General features: G+C 35.8%; 1 protein-coding gene across 3 annotated transcripts; it reads right to left on the reverse strand.

Moving 5' to 3' along the window:
* LOC306867706 (phosphatidylinositol 4-phosphate 5-kinase type-1 gamma-like) lies at positions 1 to 24,855 on the reverse strand. Of its 3 annotated transcripts, XM_079413534.1 has the most exons (19): positions 24,542 to 24,844; positions 14,574 to 14,605; positions 14,384 to 14,470; positions 13,191 to 13,321; positions 12,997 to 13,114; positions 12,717 to 12,869; positions 9,794 to 10,093; positions 9,510 to 9,715; positions 8,104 to 8,187; positions 7,939 to 7,987; positions 6,956 to 7,040; positions 6,468 to 6,629; positions 6,246 to 6,387; positions 6,133 to 6,162; positions 5,840 to 5,938; positions 4,558 to 4,714; positions 3,000 to 3,056; positions 1,750 to 1,839; positions 7 to 1,637 (listed from the first exon to the last, which is right to left on the reverse strand). In XM_079413534.1, exons 1-19 carry the CDS (start codon positions 24,642 to 24,644, stop codon positions 1,635 to 1,637), a joined length of 2,088 nt encoding a protein of 695 aa, XP_079269660.1. In that variant the 5' UTR covers positions 24,645 to 24,844; the 3' UTR covers positions 7 to 1,634. The 3 variants fall into 3 exon arrangements, with proteins under 3 accessions (XP_079269661.1, XP_079269660.1, XP_079269662.1); XM_079413535.1 differs by lacking the exon at positions 3,000 to 3,056 and having other exon boundaries at positions 1 to 1,637; XM_079413536.1 differs by lacking the exons at positions 1,750 to 1,839; positions 3,000 to 3,056 and having other exon boundaries at positions 24,542 to 24,855.
* Positions 24,856 to 26,049: the final 1,194 nt, after the last annotated feature.

Raw genomic sequence — 26,049 nt, forward strand, 5'->3', positions numbered from 1 at the left:
GTGAATCAAGTCTGTGAGTTATATTTATTTAAGGATCTGAACAAATGTACACACATCGGTCCATTGGTCGTGGTCTTTCCATAGAGATAAATGTCTATGCTGTACATCAATGTCAAAAGACTCACATTTCATCATGCTCTTTCGCTATTTAGGGGGGACACATCTTTTTGACCACAAACACATAACACACACGCAAACACAGCTCAACTGTTGGAAGAGTAATTGATAACGTTGTCTTTGACCGTATAGACTTTACAATCCCAACTGTAAAGTGCACACATATGATACAAAGAAACAGACTAAAACACAAGAAAACGTCCTCAACGCTGGAAGAATGGGTGGGTTCGTGTGGACCTATAGGACACCTTTCACAAGACACTTGTGCAAAATAAAATACAAAAGAAAAATTCAAATAATGTTTAAAATAGATTTGATATGTATTTAAAGATCTATATACAAATTCTCTAAGACACTATCATTGGTGAACCAGAAAGAAAGACTGCATCAGTGAATAGTTTATAACTACAAAAGGATTTAGGTTGGCAAAAAATAAAGGCAACCAAAATATGCGTGTGCTACACTTTATTGCTGCAGTAGTCCCTTTATTTTAGATGCAACAGCAATACCAATAGCAACTGGCCACTGCACATTATAAGAATCAGTGCTGCACACTTCCATTGTAAAATGAGACACTCGCTTACTCAAAACCACAAACACTCTCAGTGCATAGGCACACACACAAATTCTATACACGTGAATTTACAATTTAATGTTTTAACTTAAATATTTCTAATCGCGATTATGGTAACAAGTTTTTTTACATATTTGGCCTCCCACATAATAAGTTTGGTCCAATCTTTCAGTTTAACATGTCTTCTAATAACCAGGCCCTGATGACTTTTGTACTGGATTTTGGCGTGAAAATCTGTGGAACATATTTAAATTACCAGAATGTATAAAAATAAGCCAAAACAAGAATATAAAGTTCAGGAGATGCAGAAAATGCCATTCTCTGTAACATCCAGCATCCGTTCTCAGTCCTAATGTTTACATTAAAATTAAATAAAAAGAAAAAATTATGGGACTTTGGTTATTGCCAAATTTCACACATCAAAGAGAGCCACTTATTGGAATTTCATAACTCTGAAACATTGAACACTATTGCTGGCATAAAATTTTTCCGAAGAACCAATAAAAATGAAAGGAAAAAACATTTGTGTATATATAAGGACTGCGACAGAACTTTAATTTTTCAACAGTTACGAAACAAACAATGCTACCTGATGACCAAGGTGCATGAACAACTTGCGTCCCCTAAAAAAAACAAAAAATGACCTACAACCCACTCTTGTGAAAAGTCTTGAGTCCCAGAGCTCAAATCGGAAAACATGTTCACAGTATGTAAATTAGACAATAAATGAAACACAAAACAATCAAAAAATAATCAAACATAAATATTTTCATTATTACTTATAAATAAGCCTCGACATTGGTATTACTTGCTTGGTGTTGTTTATGGAATGGGTGAAAGGACAATGAAAATGGTGCTTAAGTTGGGAAAAGTCCAATCAGTAGAGCTTCCGGATATCTGAAGAGTCCGAACCTTGTAGCAGCCCCTCTTTCCTGAGGTCTGATTACTGTTGGGACATATTGAATTTTATGCAATTAATATGCAAGGAATAACAGACAATGAATCATCAACGTCAAGAATCGCGATCCCAAGGCGACTACAGCAAAGCGTGCACTTACTGTTTCACTCTCCTCTTCATCCTCTGGCAGGCTTTTAGGCCCTGAGCTGAAGTGCAGAGGAGAATATACCCAGCTTTTGTCTTCTGGAGGCTGCGTTTACAAAAGCCAGACAGCACAGGGTACCAGAAAGGGTGGAGACAGAGACAGAGACAGCCAGCGGAAATATGCATAGGAAGAAAGAGAGGAAGACAAGAGTGAGGAATATCAGAAATGCAGTGGTAAGCAAGACAGACATTAGTGAAAGAGTCGCTGTGAAGTTAATAAGGCGGGAAAAGTAGTAGTTTGATGCACAATTTTTTAAGCCTTTTATGAATTAACAAAAGCTGTAATCTGGTTAGTAAACAAAGAGAAACTTTGAATGTGAATGAAGTGAAAGAAAAACAATCACAAACTAATAGATTTCATAAAGACAACAAAACAGACACTTTTTTATTTACATACCATGTAAAGTATTTCCATATGAAACAAATAACAAGAGAAAATATTGAAGGGTTTGACGTAATTTTATGTACCAGGATTTGATTGGAAAGCAAAAAGCAAGCACTGATATGAATGGCTACTAGTATTTGTCCCCGCCTACAAGGCCTTCATTACATCAGCAGACAAGAAAAGTTGTTCCAATTGTAGAGGAACTTGCTATATTATAATTAAGGACTATAAAACATCATTTAAATAATATGCACTATTAATTCCTGCACGATAAAATCAGGAACACTGATTAAAAAATAGAAATATTTTGCAGTTGTGCATGACTACAAAACTAGTTTTTGAAGGGGACAATAATAGAAAATTACATGAAAAATATTAGCTAAACTTTACCAGAGTTAATTTAGTATAATTGAGATACTGTTTTTAAATCAGTTGTTTTATTAACATTTTGAAAGTGTTTTTTTTTTGTCTTTAAAGTAATTTTAGTTATAGTTTTTGTAATTTTATTGTGCATTTAAATTTTTTTTGTCATTTTTTTTACATTACTACATCGAGTTAAACTAAATGAAACGCATAAATGTTACCTTGGAAACTAGCTGAAATATATTTACCTAAAGATTTCAAAACAATTTCCCACTTATAGCTGGCTCATTTGCATACAGAAGTCTTAAAGGTACAGTAACAACAACAGTCTGTTTAATTCTAACAGTCAAAGGTTACAAAAAAGCTACACTAGTCTAAACTTCAGAGGCTAACTTGTTCTGATTATTTCTAAAACTACCTCTACAACTAGTTTCAAGTGTTTCATCTATAAAACTCACAGCGTGCCTTCTTCTGTGTGTGAGGGGCTGACAAACACAGACGCTGCCATCTGAGAACTTACACAAGAGATATGGACAAACAGAGACGGCAGACAATGAAAGATGGCAGAAAGGTAATGAAAAAGTCAAGGAGATGAAGTGCTGTTTAGCAGTCAATGAACAAATTGTCAGCTCTATTAATAAGAGAAAAAAGCGACGGAGCAGCTGGTGCAGGGTGTTAAAGGATGAATAATTCAAGAGGTGGTATCTTGTGCATCTCTAGGCCTCTATTCAGCACACGACCGAGTTTAAGAGCCTCTTTGGAGCTAACAAATGATAATGATGGCCATTTCTCAGTTTATCCTCGAAGACATCCCTGTGGATGCATTGGCACATCCATGTGTTTTTTAATTCATGGGTCAGAATGTGTTTATTGTACTGGTGTTATTCAAAATTCATACATACAAAGATATACTCAGCATTTAGCAATAAACAAGAGGACTGGAGCTTCATTTCAGTGGGTCTTATACTGTCATGCAGAAGATGAAAATAAAGACCCAGCGGAGCTCCTAACACCTCGGCACACAAACACCCACCCACAGGCCAACAGAGACCCTCTGTGAGATTCTGTCTAGTATTGGAGACTTTCCTTTAGTTACCAGTAATCCAACAATGGTCATATTAGCACTGTTTACTAGTGCATGAATCTCACAGTCTATGAAGAACATGTCATGGTCGTATTGAACCCCAAAAGGAAATTATATTTTACATGAATAAAATCTAAAAGTCTTATTTTTATTACTGCCGTGGCATTATTTTCATGAGAGTTAAGCGTAAAACCCCTTAAATTTTTATTAAATGTTTAAATATTTTTCTGTTAAATTTTTATATATTTGACATACTTGTAAGTGGTATTTCATTAACAAAAATTAGAACCAGCATAAATGAAAAAAATAGCAAATACTACCATGATGCATACATACTTTACAATTTAAATAATATAGTCTTTTTGCATGACAGTAATGAGCATGTAAATGTGAATTAGAGGGGAAATATTCTGAAAATATTGTCATAAAAATAATGCAAAAATGTACTGGATCTAAAACAGGCTTCATTTTTCTTTATGCTATATAGTTTCTTATGGGATTTTTTGAGTAAAAATATATAAACATCCTTTAATCAAGATACACATAAATTAATTTTAAAGTTACGGCATTGGATTTTTATAAAATATATTTTAATTATAAACTTCACTAAATATTGTTAGAGTTTAAAATCTACTTTAAGAAAAAAAGTTGAAAAAATATTTGACTATGGATTACAAAAAATAATCCAAAACTTAATCCAAGTTTTTTATCTTAAGTCTTAATATTTTAATTGAAAAGCTGTTTTGCTTTTCACAAAAATGTATCATGTTTAAGGATGTTTAGATACTTTTATTGGAAAGCAAGACAAAACAAATTCTGATTAAAAATGACATTCATAATACTCATCTGATTATGTTCTTTTATGTTTTGACCTTGGGTGGATCTTACTCTATATAAATGCATCGTAGAGGAAGGAGGAATGGAGGGCTTACAAAATAAATATCTGTAACTGGCACATCCTCGTCCTCATCCACAGAGGCACGGCTCGTACAGCCTGAGGCCTGACTGCCGCCGTCAGATTCTACCACTATCCTGGGGCTCGCCGGGACGGAGGAGGACGAGGCTTCTAGAAACGTCTCTGCAGCTTCACTATATACAAGAGAAAAATATAAAAAACTATTTAGAAATTTTCACTGAATAAACCATAAAATTCACTCTGTTCTTGTTAAATGGCTTCAGAAAAGTTGGAATATACAGTCTAAATTGTATGGGCCACTTTTTTGTCCATTTGACAGCCCATGGTCACTATATACTTTGGTTGCATGCAGTGCTATATTATTATTATTTACATACATTTAAATTTTTTATGAATATTTTGAATTAGCTTTTATTTTTATATTTTCAGTTATCATTTTAATTGTTGCTTACATTTTAGTAAATTTGTTATGCGCCTTTGTCATTTTTATTATTACTATATTTCTATATTTCTATACAGCTTTAATTTATTTTTATTGCAGGTTTTTTTGTTGTTGTAGGTCATTTGAGTAATTTCTGTTTCTCATTTTGAAGTTTTAGCTTTTCAACTAATATATATAACATTTTTTAAATTGTATTTTATTTTATTTTAGCTCAATCAATCCCCAAAAACTAATTTTTAATAGTTTTATTTTTATTTAATGCTGCGCTATTTGCATGGAAGTGTGCAGCATGAACTTTCTTCAAATTATCTTCAAAGGTTCAAAAGTCACACTGATTTGCTGTAAAATGAAGATGAATAAATAATAAATATTTTTTAATAAATAAATACTATTTAAATAAAGAGGGAATCAATTTAATTATACTTTCATGTTATTTTACGATTTATTATAGAAATTTCATTTTTGGGTATATTGCCACTGGTCCTGACTAACACAAAACCATTTGGGTACTTATTGCCAATGTGATTGAGCGCTTCCTGTTTGGTTATGCTCCTCTGTGGCAGTTGCCATGGTGTGATTTTCCCATCACTATGAGGAGCTACAGCAGGTGAGCTCAGCTGAATGGAGCACATCTAATTCCTCATTCCCATGATACCCCTGATCTTACATCCACACTGCTTTTGATTTAACGGCAATGCATTTGCTTTTAAATCATCTTTCTTTCTTTTTTTTTTTACTTGCCTTTAATTCCATTACACTTCATCAAGACCTTTTTCAATATGTCCAACAATATCTGGCTTTTGTAAGTAAATATTAAATATTACGTAAAAGCAGATTCTCAGTTTTGAGTGCATACCTGATCTCCGGCGATACCTGGGGAGCCGCGAGAGTGGGTTCGCTGTGGTATCGGACTTCCACCTCCACTGTGATGGTTTGCTGGTCCTCATCCTGCATTCTACAACAACACCAGCAGAGGGCTCAACTAAACCACATCAACTACATAACTAACCGTTACTTTCATTTAGGAGAAGATCAAACCCAAGAGAAATAAACATTATAAAGTCTGCTAAAGAAACAAACTCTGTATTTTCAGACACAAAACTATCATATGGGTTCAGAAGACATAGCAGACCGGTGTGTTTTACTTACGTTTCTTCATGGCTGGACTGGGTGTGTCTCCTGTATTGAAGAAAACAGAGAGTTTATTGTACCTGCTACCGCCAAGATGTGAAAATATTACAGAGCGACAGACGAGGTGTTACCTGTAGCGCGGGTGTTCGGAGGTGTCCGACAGGGAGCGTTCTGGGATGGAAAGGGAGGTGGTGGAGGAGAGCGTGGTGGCGATGGAGGCTGTGGTGGCCTCCTCGAACGAGGGAGGGGTGCGGGGAAGCACATCCACCCGACCTGAAACCGAATTTAAGCGTGACTAAAGCCATTAAGTTCTCATGGTTGAGAATGAAGAATGTACTTCGACTATTGTTTACCATCATCTTCCAGCGTGGGGAAGCTACGTGCGCCTCTCAGATCGTAGATGTTTTCGTCTCTTACAAACGGCAGCTGGCTGGCCGACCAGGCCGCCCCAGGTCCGCTGTATTTGGCTGCAGCCAGACCCCCACGACCCCTCTTTGATGGAGAGGATTTCAGTGCTGAAAGAATGAGGTTTATAATGTACTTCAGTAATAAAATACGTTCAATATCATGAGCACAAATGAAGTATGTCATTTCTTTCATTACCAGGGTTAAGGTTAGGATTTTCCTGAAAACTACTGTGGCTTTCGTTTTTCCCCCTAAAATAAATATCAAGTATGATAGCCACTAGGTTATAACTAACATGTCTTTTTATTTGGTGACATAAGTATCATAAATTTTAGCCGTTACTTTTAAAATACCTTTTTATTTTCATAGGATTGCACAATATATCGGTAATTTATCGGTTATCGACTACCTTTGAAATCAGAAGCAGTTCACTTACAGGAAGTCTTTCTGAATACAGTAGTGCTCATGAACCTGAAGAACCTGTCAGCATAGAAAGACGGTCTGTGAACAGACACTGTGTCCTGAGGAGTGAAAGAAAGAAAGAGTAAGTGAACCATCTCAATTAATCTGAAAAGTTACAGCACATTCTGACTTCTTCCAGTTGACAAAATGGAAAACAACAGTTTGTTCAGAACTAATAATCTTCATGCAGGCTTTAAATCAAATTGTGATTCTCAAATCAAAATCATTAATCTGTGGTAATTTGTGCCAGAACTTCTGTCATAGAGCTTAACTAGCACTAAACCTGTCACATTTGTTTACTTCACACATATAAATCACAAAAAAACATGCATTCATTTACATTATACATTATACATATACTCAACTGGACAGGTGAAGTGCAAATTAAAATAATATTTACACGTTTCCAGTTTAACATCCATTCAGCCTTTAGGTTATATATACTCTATCTGTCACCTCCAGCTGACACAATCAAGATATACCAGCTCTAGATCTATAAATAACCTAATTAGCATGCAAATGAACCGTGAGCCATTGGCAGAATGGCATAGACTGTTGCGTCACAGGCAGGGTTGGAGAAATCTCCTTTATTCACAGCTGAACCGAGGGAAAAATTAGCGTGTGTGTGGTATATGCATATCCAGCAATAGCACAATTAGCACATGCTCTGAGAAAAACAGCCCTAAATTAGTGCACATTTCACAAGCATTTCCTCCAAAACCCTGTAATTCTCACTAAACCCCTTTCATGCTAATGTACCGCAGCAGATCATGCTTTATTAATATGAAAATGAAGGAAGTATGAGGAAGACCACAGAGTCTGAAAACACAGCTGGATGTTAACTTGGCCAAAGCTTTTCTTCCAAAGTGATGAAATGGAGCGTCTTGCAAGGGACAGTGATGTATTTCAGAAGGTCTTTTCTAGTTAACAGTCAAGGAAATGCAATGTATTTCTTACCCCATCATGGACTAGAGCCTTCCAAGTATGCTCCAATTTCTTTATTAACCTAAACAGAAAATGAATAAAGTTATTCCATAGTGCTTCCAATTCACACTGGCAGAAATGAATCACACACTTTTTGATGTAAATAGTAAGTGGCATGAGTAGGATTGACGCAAGCACCTGTAAGACTGCAAGATGTCGATTATTCCAATGTAGAGTAACAGATGCTCTCCTTTTCCATTGACTGCAGGAATACCACCCATCCTGACAGGCAAAAAAAAAAAAGCATATGAAAATAAATAACTATGAAAGCTTAAACCTTGCTCAATACTGAAATGAAATGTGTAGCTATACCTTTGGGAATAAAATTGCAACAGTGCTGAAAAGTCTTTCCCAAAGTTGACTAAATCTTTTTTTTTAAAAGCTCCTTTAAGAAGACAAATAGCTAATAAACATGAAATGAAAAAAAGAAAAGAAATAAGATTAAAATAGAGAAAACACAAACCAAAAAAACAAACAACAAATCATCTCTTTGTTCACTTCTAAAAGTCTGTGTTTATATAAATGTTAAACAAAACCAAACAAAATGAAAATAAGATCAAAACAAAACAGGAAACTCAAAACAAAACTGTCTTTGTTCACCTTTTGGTTAGTAAACATGAATTTGTTGTTTGCCTGTTATTTACTTCTATAATGTGATGTATTTGCAGATGAAACAGGATCTCTAACTGGAAACTTTATTTTATCCAGATTTTATAAAGATTACAAACACATTTTTTTAAAGGAAAAACACACATTTTACTTGTAGGCAAAATAAAAACAGAAACATGCTGAATAGTGTTTCCCAAAGTTAGCTAAATCTTAAAGAAAAAAAATAAAATCTGAATAAAAAAAGACTGATAAAGTCTAACTAGAAACAAATAAAATAAAAAAGTAAACAGAATAAAATAAATAAATAAATAACTTTTTTATTCATTTCTAACGAAGTTGTATTTTTATTTTGGTTAGTCAATATGAATTTGTTTTTAGGTTATTTACTTCCATAATGTGATACATTTCCAGATGAAACAGGATCTCTAACAGGACACTTTATTTTATCCAAATTTTATAGAGATTACAAACACAAACTCAGCGGGGTTTTAAAAGAAAACAAAAAACATTTACATTTATTTAGGCAAAATAAAAATAGAAACACGCTGAGAAGCAAAGTTAGTAAAATCTAAAAGAAAAAAAAAACTGATAAAGTATATATATTTAAACAAATGAAAACACACCAACAACAATAAAAAAAACATGTTTCTTTTCACTTCTAAAAAAAAGTCTACATGAATTTGTTGTTTGCAATCCTTTAGCTTCCATAAATGCATTTCCAGATGAAACAGGACATCTAACATGATGGGACAGATTTTTTAAAGATTACAAACACAAATTCAGAGTTTTTAAAATAAAAATAAAAATATTATTACAATTTTGTAATTGCATCCCTGTTACTTCATCATATTTTTTGATGCATCTGAAAATGCATCACACATCTTTTCAAATATCCTTTATATGTGTCAAAACATGGACTAATTTCAGCAACTCACGTGTCCTCTGTGTCAATCTCCTCTCCACAGGCCGACGCTCCCTGTATGGACTCCATGGCAGTGGAGTAGAGCGCTTTCTGTGCCAGCGGCCTCTTTTCATCACTGTTGCCCTGAGATCCCTCAATCTGCTGCTCTTTCTCTGCCTGATCGATGTTGTGAACTCCCAGCAGCAAACTATAATCCATAATCTTAAAGCTTTCCAAGACCTAAACACCAAAAACACATCAATATTGGTTCTGAATGGCTTGTCTGCTCTAGACAGCAGCACACTATGGAGAACTTACCAAACAGTCTCTCTGTAACGTCTTGACCATTGCGTTGTATGTGTCTGTATCCAGCATGAGACCCTCTGGTATGTCCTGCATGAAATCGAGGTCTTTGAAAGTGGGCTTCGCCTTTTCCCGCTCTTTTTTTGAGGCCCGTCGCTTGTAGGTGGACCCCTTCATGTCGTATTTGAGGTGCATGCGCACCACCCTGGGCAGAACGTTGTTCATGACCACCATCCGAATGTTCTTCCCGCCCGATTGTATGCAGTACAGCCCGAAGAACTTGGGCAATAAGGTGCGAGGATTCTGATTCAAGTTCTGTAGGCAACAAACATTTGAAAAATCAAATGCGATTTAGTAAAAGCAAACATAGATTCAAACGTTGAAGAATGTGTACATTTGTATTTGTTGGTTACATGCTTTGTATAACGTATTTATTTATTTATTCCTTAAAGGAATAGTTCACTCCAAAATTACAATTCTGGCATCATTTATTCACCCAATATTGAAATTCTGTGCTCCAAAATTTGTTGCATCAAGTTTGACGAATTTGCAACCTAAGTTTAAATATGTGAAAATACAAATGACAGAGTAATTTTAAGACCCACAGAAACCCTGATATAAGATATTTAGCAATTAAACTAATTTTCAGCCTTTTCCAATTAATTTACTAATTCTTTAAAGAAATATTTCACCCCAAAATTAAAGTTTTGACATTATTTTGTCGTTATTAAATACATTTTATTCAAATTTTGTGCGCCAAAATTTATTGCGAAAAGTTTGCAACTTAAAATTTAAGTTTAAATATGTGAAAATACAAATGACAGGGGTTCTGCAGGTTTAATGAAGGTAAATTTAAGACTTTCAAAGATGTTTTTAAGACGAAGTAAAGAAAATGTATGAAATTAAATTGAATGGAAAACAATGTGTCAACATGTCTTAAAGTAAATGTGTTGTATTAGCAACGCTTCAAAGTTTGAAAATAGTTTTGAATTGTTGTTGGTTTTTTTTGCAGTGTATAGAACATTTAATACCATGACTTTATGAATTTAAGACTTTCAGCTCTGATTTAAGACCTTTTTTAGGGTTTAATTTGTGGAAGGTTGTATTAATAATTTTTAAGACTATTTTAAGATCCACAGAAAGATATTTAGCAAATAACAACTTTTTGGCCTTTTCCAATTAATTTATAAATATGTCACCCCAAAATTACAGTTTTGTCATTATTTATTTGTTTTTATTAAAATTCTGCATGCCAAAATGTACTGCAACAAGTTTTACGAACTTACAACTCGAGTTTGAATATGGGAAAATAAAAATTTGAAATTCATCAAATCATTTTTTTGGCTTTTTCCTCACACAAAAAGAACATTTATGATACTTTTTAGCTTTTTTGAAATTTTTTTGATGGCACCACAATTTGGAAAAGAGCACCATGCATATTCTTCAAAACATCTTTTGTGCTCTACGGAAAAAAGAAAGTCACACAGATTTGTAACACTATGTATAAAGCAACTTTTTGCAACGTACAACTGTTTATCGTTACATAATCCCACTAACAGTAAAAAAAAAAAAAAAAAAATAAAAAAAAAAAATTTTTATATGGCATGCAAATCACACTTTTGTTAATCCAAGTTTATTGAAAGCATTTATGCATTAAATTAAGGTAAAGGTTATTAGTTTTTTCCGCATTCCAGACACAAAACACTCCCTTTCAACCCCAAAAAACACCTTTCTTAAGTCAATGACATTCATTTTTCCAGTTAATGTTCCAGAGCATAGTAAAACCACCTGATTCCAATTAGTTTAGAGTTTAAATCCTCTTAAAAATCCCCACACAAAAGCAAAGCAATGAAGTGGATATCCAACCTAGGAAAGCTTTGTGACACCCATCACCTTCACATAGGTGACATGTCCTACAAGATATGATCAAAGAAGAGAAACAGAATGAGAAAAAGAGCCAGACAGTAATAAAGACAGGTTTCTGTAGACCACGAACTGGCCAAGGTCAGCATTGTTGCTATACAACAACTGATATGTCACCATTCATGGGCTCATTATCTCCAGATGAATGACTGGAACAAGCCAAGCCAAGCCAAGCTGGTTAGACTCTGCTGACACTGAGAACCCATTTAGGCATCATCTATTAAAAAAACCTCATGTTCTCTTGGAAACCAAACCCTTTTGTACTTATATTGTGGAATGAAATGGTCCACTGGAGACAGAAAGCTGGAACGGGCATGGCTTACATGCTAATTGTGTCATTTGTTTTGTTATTCAGGTAAATAGTAGACATATCGCCTCGGGGAGAAATTAGTTCAAAATAGCTTGTTGGGTAATCAGCAGTGTTGTTGTTTAACCAGGCGGCTGATTTGTGACAGCATGTGATAATAGGCATGAAAGCTAGAAAGCATGTTTCTCAAGAAATGCAGAACATTTAACAGTGCAACAAACAGTATATTTTATCCTAGCTTAAACTGCAGCTGAAAAATGTTTAAAGGTCTGCATCAGTGATACACCGATATATTGGCCAGGTTGATAATCCAGCGATAGTTCCAATATATATTAAATACAGAATACATGTACTGCACCATATTTATCAGCATTATATTTACTATCAGCTAATTTACTCTCTAGATATTATATTAGACACTGAAAACCAATATCACTAATTCTATACCAATAATTCTGACCGATACCGATAAGCCGATAATTATTTTCAGGTAGATATTTGGACATAAATATTAGCTCACTATTATGGATTACGGTCCATTTCATTAATTGTATGTAGGCTACATAACATTTTCTATTATTAAACTATACTTTAGCATGCAAAATATATGTGTTGTATAATTTATTCACACTGCTTTCAAGATATCGGCATCGGACATATTGGTTGACCACTACTTTGAAATGTATCAGTCAAAGTACAGCAACTCACCATGTAATATCCAGGAAGAAGCTTCTGCAAAAACTCTGCCTCCTTGTGCATGACTGTCTTAATGATGAACTCATCATCCTTCGTGACGTAGAAGACTGAGCCACTGGCTCCAGGATTGGACAACTCGATCAGTGGTTCGTTACAGAGCGAATACTAAAGGCAATCACAGATTGAGATACACATAAACAAATGCCAATGAATTTAGCTTGAGTGATTCTTTAGTAGTCCTGAATAAATACAAGCATTTATTATAAAATCCAGCCTTTTGCTTTTTTCTCACCAAATAGTCATCCGGCCGTATCCCGAAGAGCTCTCTGAAGTAACGGAATGCGACGGGAGCATAGGTTTTGAAACGGAAGTCTGGGAAATGATGGGCTGGCGTCAAGTTGCTCCCTTCACTAGAAGAACAAAGAGAAGATTATTTATTTCATGTGAAATTCCACATCCACCCTCAACCTCAGACAGAGAGCTCACCTGGGGAAGAAGATGCTCTCCACCACATAGAAATCCTGCATGAGGACATCCCGCTCAGGCTTGGAACTCAAGTTGCCAACCGTGTAACCAATCCCTAGCTGAATGGCCCCCTTGAGTGCTGAAGATGTAGTCTGAAGAGGATATAGATGATGTGAGTCTCATAAATATTAACCCTAATCCCAGAGATTGATCTTCTGCGTCTTCTGTTTTGATGTCACCTGATGCCACATTTCTGCTGAGCTCATTAGCAATATTACAATTCTGGTCGAAACAGATAACCCAATAAATAATTTGCACGTTATTATTATATATGCAGTTATTTTCTGTATAATATCCTCAATAACCGATGAATGGTCAATGTTACAATTAAACACTATTTTGTCTTAAATTTTTTTAAATAAAACTCTAAACTAAAATCAATTATGTTAAATACTAAAGTGAGTTTAGGAATTAAAAAAATTAAAATTTTCATTCTGAAAATATTTTTATTCATTTTGAGATTTGCTAAAGAATATTATTAATGACGTTATTAAAGTAAATTATTGGTTTAAAGATCAATTTTAGGTTAACGTTAGAGGACAAATATACACAATATTGATCGATATAAAACATTGAAAAGTTAAATAATTTTTATACACTAAAAATGACCTAATATCGGCTGATATGGTACCGATATATTGCACATCCCATGAAGTACATAAAATTATCTGAATGTACAATTTAATATACAATATCAACCGATATAAAATGTTTAAAAAAAATAGAATTTTAGATTTTTTTTTAATAAAAACAAATTAAGATAAAATAACCTAACATTAGCTGATTTGGTACCGATATATTGTCCATCCCTAGAAGTAACTAAAATAATCTGAATGGAATCAGTATTGAATCTAGAAAAAGGGATTCATTTTAGGTCAACATTAGATGATAGCAAAGGTAATTCAAATATAAAAAGAGAGGAAACTGGCATGTACAATTAACTATACAATATGAACCGATATAAAACTTAAAAAAAAAAAATGGTAAAAATCTTTTCTTTTTTTTTTTTTATTAAAAAAATTGTAAGATTAAAAAATACTAATATTGGCTGATATCGTACCGATATACTGTCCATCCCTAGAAGTAACTAAAATAATCTGAACGGAATCAATATCAAATCAAGAAAAAGTTGAAATTGAGTAGGCCCAATGCACCTTCTTATACGTGGTTTCTCCAGAAGCGTCCACTCCTCTGTGTCCAATCTTCTTCCCATGGGCCGGCTGGCCTGACAATGAAGGCATCTGGTATAAAGAGTGTAAATATGAGATACCACCAACCTGCAATCCCTGCATAAACAGGTTCATGTGCAGTAGATATTGTTGATATGTGAGAAAAGGAACATACCTCTGTTATGAAAGCCTTTTTCGATATAGAGTCTAGGAAAGAAAAAGAAAACTGATTGACTGGATATTCACAACAATATTTGAATAAAAATATCAGATTTCATCATTTGCAAAATGAAAGCACCGTCAGTTAGCCCTAAATATCATCATTTGAAACCAAATCAGATTTGTGTGAAAAATGAACAAAGCCTATGAAGACATATTCGCCTGAAATTATAACCAGACTTCAAGAGTCAGCGGGTCAGACAGCATCAGCCAACTTCATTATTCAACCTCCATTTATATTCCGTCGTTGCCCCTCAAGCATCAGCAGCAGCTGTCAACACCGACTGGGATGTTTGTTGACAAAGATGGTTTGATAAAAATACACCATGTGAAGATGACAGCTGGATTGCTTGAGTTGTGCTTCTCACCCCACAGTCGTCCCAGATGCATCCGCACACACTCCCATTCAGCCGTGTTCCTCGGTTTCCATGGCATACCAATCAAGGTCAACAAGCTTTCTCGGAGATTGCATATGCATGTGGCATCAACAGACACATGCTACTCTAAATAGGGCATTGGCCGCTAGACAGAGCAGCTCACAGTCATGCAGTGAGAAAGCAACAGCAAAACTAAGATGACGGGCCTGCTGGAAAATCCAGCTAAAAACAGCTTTAACCCAAAAATTAACATTCTGTTTACTCACCCTCATATCGTTTCTAACTTTTGTTCATAGAACAGAAAAGGAGAAATTCTGAGAAATGTGCTGGTTGCTCTTTTCCTTTAGTAAGAATGAATCTGTAGAATTTAAGCTAAATCATCATAAAAGTGGTTTATATTACTTATATTGAACTTATTTGACAACTTCGTGTGACAAGCAGGCCATAATTTGAGTAATTCCTACTGAAAATTTTGACATCTGCCCTAACGACCTTAGTTTGTGAATGAATCATTCTTTTGAGTCAGATCTTCAATGAATCATTCTAAATAGTTCATAAAATAAAAATGATTCCTTGCAAATCCGAATGAATCAGTTCTTGACTTGACGCTGATTGGCCAGCTATCCAGTGCATTGTGATTGGCCGAATACCTCAAGCGTGTGAAGGAAATGTTACGCCCCTTAATATGTTGTAATACCGTGTCCCGGCGCAACAAGACTAAAACAATAAAATTTACTATAAACAAGGCATTTGTTGCATTCAGTGAGAACATAATTACTGATTATAATGACTCATACAGTCTTTTTACGCGTTGCGCCACACCGCCTAAACATAACACCATGTCTGCATTTGTGATCGTAGAAACGCCAAACAAGCACTACTCTACACTGCTCAAAACTTGTTTGAATAGTCAGTAGCAAATTCTTTAAATATCGAAACGTAACTTACTTACAGGCTGTGAGTCAGAAGCACCAGACTGTCCTTGCGACGTTGAACGTCTTAACATCTATCCTCACCACATTAGTTTGTCTTTCAAGTCAGATCTTCTAATAATCATTTGAAATAATTCAGAAAATCTGAACAATTCAATCACAAATCAAAATGAATAAGTTCTTAACTTAGTGACTTATTGGTCCAGTCGCAACGATTAGTAGCTAAGCGGAGAGGAAAATCAAACATCTGCCCTAACTTAGTTTGCGATTGTGAACAAATTATTCATTTGAGTCAGATTTTCAAAAAAATCATTTGAAATGGTTCACAAAATTAGGACAATTTGTTCACAAATCAGAGTGAATCAGTTCCTAACGTACTGAATCAATAATCGGTTTGCAATGATTAGCAGCTAACTGGAGGGGAAATTTTAAAATCTGCCCTAAATACATTAATTTGTGACTGCACACATATAATTATTTTGAGTCAGATCTTTAATGAATCATTTCAGTGGTTCACAAAATCAGAATGAACCAGTCTCTGACTTACTGACTCTGATCTGGTAACTACAATTAGTTATTAATTACAGGGGAAAATCGTAACATCCGACCTAACAATATTATTTTGTGATTGTGAACAAATTATTTGAGACAGCTCTTTAATGAACCATTTGAAACCAACTTGAATGATCTGTTCACAAATTAGACTCCGTCAGTTCTTGTCTCACTGTAGTTTTGGGCAAACTACACCTCTAGACCAGATCAACCTCTAGGCCCACAAGCTGGTAGACCAGCTAAGATGGCTTAACCAACTGGAAGCTGGTTTGCTGCTAGTCAAAGATGTTCTATCAGTTATAAGCACTAATGGCTAGCTTGGACTAATGTCCAGCTATAAATTCATTACTAGCTAGATTTTTCACCAGCAAGCTTCAAATTTTTGGTAAATTTGTTGTTGTACCATACATGGAAAAATGTTAGACGCACAAAGTTAGGAAAAACATGATGGGTGCAATGTCCCAAATAGACCAATTTTCCATTTTCACCTCTGAAATAGCACATGCACACCAACAAGCCTCATGACCAAGTTAGTTCCTGTTATTTCTGGATCCAGCAGTCAATGTGGGATCCTGAAGCTGTTTGGGCAACATTGTTGTTCTCCTTAAAAGAGCTTTTTCCTAGATCTTGTTCACCAATGATAGGTTTGGCCTCAGTTAAAGCTGGAGCACAAACACGCAGCAGGATTTCTGCTATACTCCGCTAGCCAGGGTCGACCACACATCTAATAAAGAGCATTAGACCAGCAAAAATCAGCTTTTTAATTCTATTTGTACAGAATAAATGTAATTGGGATTTAAATTGACCATTTGTGCAGGCTACGCTACATCTTTGATGAACAAAATGTTTACTGTATTAAAGAAGTTCAAAAACTGATTTTGAAGGGAAATCTGTTTAAAACATCTGGTAAATTGTGTTAAACAGAGCTGATGGTAATATCATTCATAGCTAAAGGATTTTAAAATTAGCTTACATTAGCCCAAACTCTCTGAAAATCTGAGTTACTTAAACTTAAACAACATAGCATTCTTATTCTATTATGAGATAGCGTTCAACTTACGTCAAGCCATATTGAACTTCTAAAACACCTCTAGTGCTAATGAATTAACAAAACACCTCCTGAAATCACTTTGGATAGGTGTGATCACAGCCAGCTCAAAATGGACTTGAAATGAAGAACTTGACAGCAGAACCTTGGAGGTGTCACTTGACACCTCAAACTAACATTTATTATATAGGACTAAATTTACCAAAGATTTTGCATATATATGCTACTTTGAGTAAAAGATATCATGTGGTATGACTGCAAAAATCTAAATACTGGAAGTAAAACCATGACAACATGATGAAGGACAGCTCATAATCTGGTAAAACAGAACTGTGTAAAGCAAACCAAAGGAAACAAGAGAACCCACCAGTAAGGCACATAAAACCATTTTCATTGCTCACTTCTGATCTGAGAGATGAAAACAAAATCAATTTCCTCTTGCGAATTTCATTCAAGTAATAAGCCATTCAACAGATTTATTCAAAGTTCATAGCTCTTCTAAGTAATAGACATCCAACAATATGCTTGTGTGCAGGAGTCAAGAGATTCACTCAACTCTATAGTTTAAACAAGTACAGGAACATTTTTTGCTCATAAAAAATAGAAACTGGACAAGGATGAAAATTTATAGTGTGCATGTGTCAAACACCTGTGTTTGCGCACACTATAAAATGGAGTAGCCTATAATTTAAAGGCTATGGTGTTCAAATATATAAAAATGCCAAGTATAGTTTGAGCTTTCCAATTTTCACCCGGCAGACAATAAACCGGGTTTGCGCATGCTATAAACATGGAGCATACTTTGGAAAGGCCATGCTGTTCATCTGTATGTAAACGCTAAGTATACTTTGGGCTTCTAGTTTTTCACTTGGCCGACGATAAAACGGAATTGCTCATGCTATGAAATGGTGTAGGTTATGCATTTGGCTATACGCAAATTCATAGCATTTTCGTCGAAGCTGAAGTATTATTTGGGCTTTACAGTTTTTACCTGGAGGACGATAAAACAAGTTTGCACATGCTATCAAATGGAGTATACTTTAAAAAGCTATGCATTTGGCTGTACACATACACTTAGCATTTGTGTCAAAACTGAAGTATACTTTGGGCGGTAGCACTTTATTTTACAGACTTGTTCCACATGTACATATTATTATAGTAATAATAAACTAAGTAATAACTAGGTACTAACCCTGAAACCTAAACCTAAAGGCCCCAATATACTTCAAACGAAATTGAAGAACGAACTGATATGACGTTCATGGTAGCTCAAAGGTGTTTAGAAGCCAAAACGAACTCCCCAGAAAGTTTGCTTTGGCTTCTAAACACCTTTGAGCTACCATTGGTCCGTGGCGATTATGCAATCGGTGGGTGTGTTCTGGAGCTCCACCTTCTTTGATGCGTAATTTTTTCCCCCCGGTTCGCTTCTCATTCAACAAAGGTCAGGCAGGAGAACAACATCTCCAAGTCACTAGCAACATAAATACACAGTGTCAAATAACTGAACTGCCACAAATATATCAGCACCTGTACGATTGCTCGCAGAGAGACTTTAAAGATTCAGAGAAAGCATTTAATTCCTAGAAAGAAATTGCAACGAAGCTTGGTGTCGACGACCCGGAGTTATGCAAAAAGTGACGTAGAGAAACATCAGATGCAAGTTTTCCAAAGCCATGAAAAGAATGAAGTGAAAGAATAAAGATATAAGGTAACAAGTACCAAATACATCTGTTTCAAATAAATGTTACACCATACTGCTGCTGCTGTTGCTGTTGTTCTTTCAATAAGCGAATTTAAAAGGTATATAATAAATTAAATGCCAAAAGAACATACAATAATAAATCTTTGTTTTTATCAAATTATGACAACACATAAAATATAAAAATGTGTAATAATTTATCCAGTTTAATAAAAGACCTAGATACAGCATCATTGCATTGTTGTTGTGTTTAGGGCATTCGCGCGAGCGTTGCGACACACGCTTACATTAAACTACACCCCGCCTCCAGCAGCACGGGGGTGTCAGAATGTTCGAAAACAGTATACCGTTGCTCTGCCTTTTCGAAGTTCTTTTTGCCCCCAAACGAAGAACGAAAACGAACTTCGTTTGAAGTTCGAGGTCTTAACCCTACCCCACCTTATATTATCAGAACTTCCTTAGGTAGGTACACTGTACAAGAAAACCAAATATGCTTGAATATTTTGTCCTTTTTAGGGTTGCATCCTGTGTCACCACGTCCTGTTTTGATTTTAGATGTTTTTGGCCCTTGTTGAACCACACCAGAGTTTTTTTAGTCTCAGCCTCAGACGTCACGCCCATGAACCATGGCTGAACGTCTAATGCATATGGCACATGAAATTGGAAACACTTGACACATCTGATTGGTTGAATTCTACAGGATTTGCGGAGAGACATGTGTTGCCGGAACGTCTTTACCGGAACACACATGTTCTATACTGGAAACAAAGAAAGTGAAAGTGAAGTGACATGTGGCAACCCATACTCGGAATTCGTGCTCTGCATTTAACCCATCCAAAGTGCACACACAGCAGCCATTTATGCTGCGGCGCCCGGGGAGCAGTTGGGGGTTCGGTGCCTTGCTCAAGGGTCTCACCTCAGTCGTGGTATTGAGGGTGGAGAGAGCGCTGGTTATTCACTCCCCCCACCTACAATCCCCTGCCGGTCCTGAGACTCGAACTTACGACCTTTGGGTTACGAGTCCAACTCTCTAACCATTAGGCCACGACTTCCCCCCCACTGGCAAAGATGCCAGGACGCCAAACCCCCTCACGAAAGAAGAAAGCCATCGTGTTTACAACTGTGCCAATGAGCATTTATCAAGATCAACTAAAAGCCGGATATTCAAAAGTATGTGAAATATGTAAAGTTTGCAGCATAGACTCTTTAAAATAGTCCAAGAGTTTTACACACTGGTCTGTTAATATGGGGACATTTCCATGTCCCTAAACATGACGCAGCACAAAAAATAAATAAAACGTGATTGGTTACTTTACCTGTCATTGATATGGCCTCTTTGGCGATCCTTGGCTATTCAAAGCTGCCAAAGTTCCCAGACCTGGCTTCTGCCATCAGTCTGAAGGTCTGGCTATACAAGACTAGAGTTTGTTTAGAAGCAGATCAAGACCCTCTATTTCAGGGTCTCAATCCGCAAACAGAGCAATCGCAAAGTAGTTTGTTTTAATCAAACCAAACCTGCCACGTGTGAACACACCCTAAGAGATTTGGGTCAGAAAGAAACCATCATGCAACCATACGGAAAACCATAGAAATCATGCAACTTTTGGTAAGTTTCCATAAACAATATTTTGTTAGGATGCCTTGAACACAAATGTGACAAAGAAGGACTCTGTGTCCTTATATAGGAGACGCCCTACTCCCTCTGAGGTGCCGATGGGATTGAGTGTCTTCCAGAACCCTGGTCTTGTCTGCAGGCTGACCTATTAAAAGCTCCATCCTCTTCAGGGCATACGCGAGGGGGGCAAGGAATACAGAGAGACACCATTATGCAATTCTAGCTTGTTTTCCATTTCCCACCGGAGCTTGAAAACTCCCAGCAGTCTGAGCTATTAAAATAACACGAGTATAGGAAATAGATGGAGTGTGCAGACAGGCCTGCCCTATGTTGCAAAGCGATATTAGTGAGCACAACACTATACGGCTTTGAGTATAGCCTAGGGTTTGATTATATATGCATCTCACGGGATGTTATTTGTATAAACCGAGAAAGCCGTGTCTGGATTTCAAAGATGCTTTAATTGTGTACATTTACTACCACCATCACATGACGATAATGAAGTGGGTGCTTTAGACGGTCCACTTGGTGGTAATAACCTCAAAATTGATTTATAATTAACTTACAATAAAGATCTTTTCCTATCTCGGCCTTCATTGGTTCGCTGCTCTTAATGAGCCGAGTAAGACGGCCACTGAACTGAACAGCAACAGATATTTATCATTCAGACTGGCCGAAACAAGAACAATAACTATATTACCATGTGCAAAAAGTATAATTATTGCTCACATTTAAAGCTTTGAACAAACCTCTAACTGTAAGTAGCTATTAAACTCTAAAGTATCCACCTTTTTATTTTTAACATTACAGTGTGCAAGGCTTTCCATGTAAATTGCTTACAGTTATTATTTTTAAAGATTTATTTTTGTCTTTGTTATGATAGGATAGTGTAGAACAGACAGGAAACAAAGTGGGAGAGAGAGGGGTCTGGGATCGGGAAAGGTCCTCAAGCTGGGATTTGAACTTGGGACGCCCATAGCGCCACGGCACTATATGTTGGCGCACTTGCCCACAAGGCTATTGGCGCCAACGCGTCCAGCTAAATTAGCTGTAAAAAACAGTCTATTGTGCAAACTGGTATTTGTTATTATATTATTTTGATTTGTCATCATAATAAAAACAGTGATTGGTAGGAAAAAATGTTAATTGTACTATGAATAATTTCTTCATAAATCAGACTGAATCAGTTCTTGACTCACTCAATCTTCTGGTCGCAACGATTGGCATCTAAACTGGTATTTGTTATCATATTATTTTAATTTATTATCAGAATCATACATACGCTAATAGCACAATAATCTTACTGTTTATTTAATTATTCTTCTAGTTATTAGCGGCTAATGCAGCTAATCTAAAGTCACGCACATTCACAATAAATTTTAACTAAAAAAAGTGGATTCAACTTTTCTAGACATTCAAACACAATTTTCACAACAATAAAACAATACAAAGTAAACAAACAAATCACAAATTCTTATATTGAAGACAGAACCCGAGCCATCCATGTATTTATTGTATACTGGTGGATTTTGGCAAATTTTGGCATACTGCATTATGAAACAACGATGCCAATAAATGCGCAACAAAATACCAAAACTATTCTTGTTTGAGGTCAATTTTGAGGTAAGAAGATATGTGACAGAATAACTCAACCCAGAGAATAAACAATTGTACTAAACAAGTGATTTTTTCGCGAATTGTTTTGCGATGTTCCAATTTTTGCACATAAATTCGCAACTTGCGAAAAAATATCGCCCTAGTTACCACCCAAATCATCCCTAGCAACTACACACTAACACCCGAGCGTTGTGGCTGCAAGTTTTGCACATGAATGCATAATATATCAGTATTTTATTGATTATTATGAGATTATAGAGATTTTTTTTTTTTTACTAGTATCAGTCAATTTTGAATATTCATCTGTGCATTAATTCTCCTATTTTGACATTTACATTACCTTTGCCATCATCTAATAATTTTAAGAGCATGTAAAAAATTTAGTTCTATCCTGTTGAGATTCGCCTCATGTTTGGACAAAAATGCTGCTAAAGAACTCTTTTATACCTGTGACTCCGCAAAGTTGAATCTAATTTTATGAACAAAACATGATGGCGTCCAAATCCCTTCAGGTGCGAAAATGACTCACAGACCATCATGAGACATGTCATGTGATTGCGTGCTCAACAGTCAGCATGTTTTCCCACACACATCTACACGGGAGACGTCGGGGAGCAAACCAATGAAAACAGGAGGATGCCGAGGCAGGAGACGCCAGCACCAGGAGAATTCAGGGAGTGAACTGTCCATGTTTGGATGCAGTTTTAGTGATTAAAAAGTAGACGATGAGACTGGAGCGCAAGACAGTATGTGGTATTAACTACGAGACAACTGCGTTGACATTTATGGCTTTGAAAAACAGTAACCACAATACCGTTTGCAAAGACTCCACGCATACGCAAAAGAAGAAATCTTGTCAACAATGAAAGGTCAATCTTAAGTACATACTGAACACAGGCACTTTATGGAGTGGATCACATTTTGTGCTCTTTAATAAGTCTCATAGAGTGGGTTTAGAAGTATGACCTTATACTGATTATGTTTAATAACCAAAGAAAACTAACTTTTTTGTCATGAAAAGGTCATAGTTCGTTTTGTGTGTATATCCATTTACATACTGATGATAAAAACAGAAACTGTAGCTTCTTGGGTTTACAGAATAAGGCGATTTTTGGTTATCAGCATATCGTGCACGTGAATGCGATCATTGACACCTCACACACAGATACGTGACTAATTAAAAGAAGAAAAAACACAAATGGAGAACTGGGGAGAAAAAAAAAAACAGTCTCTTAGAGGCAGAAACAAGAGTGTATTTGATAGATACAGTAACTGTTATGTTATCTAAAATTATTATCATATATCAATCAAGCACAAGGTTTCTTTTTTAATATATATCAGTTAAATAATCCACTTTAAACCATGAAATAAACAGAAAACTTAAGGATTTTATTTATTTATTTATTATTATTTTTATTTTATTTAAGTGTAGGTAGGTTTGACATATAAATCAGCTTTACTTCAAGTCTGCATGCATAATAGACTTACCGAGCAAATGTACACACTCTAATAACTTAAGAAAGAAAAATGGCTCATGTTTGAATATTACAAATATTCAAAACAATGAAAACTTGCACCATATGCATTATAGTAAAGTCCTATTTGACTGATCTAAGGAATCCTTTAGAAATCAAAACATTATTTTAATGTCATCTAATATCATCCTTTATGCATTCAATTAGCTAATGCTAAATATTTGATGGCATTTATCCTAAACAAATGCAATACACCCTTTACCCCGTTTCTCACCTGAAACCCTCACCATCCCATCTGTCATCTGCCCAGTGTCCCTGCTGATGGCTAGCTCGCTGAATCTGCTTTGAACCTGGTTGTCACACCATCCGTCTGACAACATGCCCATAAAACTGTATATTTATTAATGCACACTGACTCTGGCAGCATGTGAACCCTAATAATCTGATGCTTGTATAATAAATATCATGCATCAGTGTACAAATCCATGCATGAAAGCTAGTTTTGCTATCCATGTGCATCCCAACCACCCATGAATAAATCAGATTAGATTGTATGAAACGATGTCTTTCTTAACCCGTCTTTCGAATCAAACTCAAGTCTCTGTTTACCCGAGTCCATGCCGTCCGCGTCCTCGGATGCTGCTGCCCCGGATAACGGACTCCCATCCCCGGCCTCAGACAGGCTGGCCGCCCCTTCAGCCGCCGCTTCCATTAATATCCCGGGATGGTTCCTCCGAGCGAGAGCGTAGTCAACCGATGATCCCAAATATTTCAAAACATACACCGCTTTTCCTCTCAGTGTGTATGGATGTGACTAAATGACAAAAATAAGGTGGGAGATTGAGGGCTGTCCCTGTGCGTCGTGGTCCTCCTGCTCTCCTCTGAGCTGTCATGCACAGGATAGGGATGTTCGATTCGCGGATGAATCGTTCGTTTGAACAGATTGAATTGAACCGATTCGCTAGGAGACTCGCGAATCATTTTGAGCTGGGGGCCCGTTTCATAAAACAAGTTTACCAAATAAGCCAGGTTTATTTCAGTTAGTCTGACTTATTGTCAGTCGATTTGGTTCAAAATAAGTCAGAATAAGTGAAATGAGCCTGGCTTGTTTAGTAAACTTGTTTTATGAAACATGGTGCTGTTTGTTTGTCAGCAGAGGTGGTTTACTTGTTACTAGAAATCAAGAAAATGGATTTTAGCCTTTTACAGAGTTAACCAAATGTGGTATTTGGGTGAAAAGTACAATTTTGCATTAAATAACTTAATGTTGACACAGTATCTAATTAAAAATAACAATAGTGATAAAAAGCAAGCTTTTCCCATCATTAAAAAAACGAAGACGATCCCCCGGTTTCATAGACGAGGCTTAAGTCTAGTCCCAGACTAAAATGTAAATCAGAGCTGTTTCAACTGAAAGAAACTTGCACTGACTGATCTTAAAATATATCAGTGCCTTTGTATTGTCTCAAGATGGACACCAGGGGGCTGTTCCATAAACCAAGATTAGAGTATAAACCAGGCTTATTTCAGTTAGTCAGGCTTATTTTTGGTAGAATCGGTTTCATAAATCAAACTTAAAAAAGTTCAAACTCAGTTACCCCGGCAACTTATGCTGGCAAACTAACCTGGTCCGGAGCAGGCTAACTGTCAGGCTAAACTGAGCTCTTCTAACTCTGACCAATAGGAACGCATCGATATTACCACTGACTCTCTCACATACAGTCAGTTTAATTTATTATCGGTCCAAAAATAAAAGTATACAGAAAATACACCTTAAATAATCAAATAAATAAAAAATAGGCTACAACCAACTGTATTTAATGTATTGTGCCCAAAATGTAGGCGAATGACATTTTAACATAGTTGCTACTTGTGCATGCAGTTGATCAGAAGTTTCTAGCCATGCAGCCTTTCTCTCTGAATTTATGACAGCTGTACCTTTTATGGTTATTAGAACATTAAAACATTACAATCTAAAATGGCTCTTTAAAGCATTAAAGCATAAAAACACAATCAAAAGTTAAAATCACTGAATTAAAAATGTAAATTTATAATAGAAATCAGAGTACATTTTAACTGATAAGAGGAACACTCATTTGAGCTAGTGATTAACAGTT

The sequence above is a fragment of the Barbus barbus genome (genome assembly GCF_936440315.1).
Source record: "Barbus barbus genome assembly, chromosome: 49".
Lineage (NCBI taxonomy): Eukaryota > Metazoa > Chordata > Actinopteri > Cypriniformes > Cyprinidae > Barbus > Barbus barbus.

Bases quoted from the DNA above. Each gene is read 5' to 3' on its own strand.
- LOC306867706 (XM_079413534.1), bottom strand. From the start codon at position 24,644: ATGGAAGCGGCGGCTGAAGGGGCGGCCAGCCTGTCTGAGGCCGGGGAT. The intron at 12,870-12,996 runs GTGAGAAAAAAG...GATTGCCTTTAG, and splicing joins TACGGCCGGATGACTATTTG to TATTCGCTCTGTAACGAACC. The intron at 8,188-9,509 runs GTGAGTTGCTGA...TTTGCCTGTCAG, and splicing joins GAGATTGACACAGAGGACAC to GATGGGTGGTATTCCTGCAG.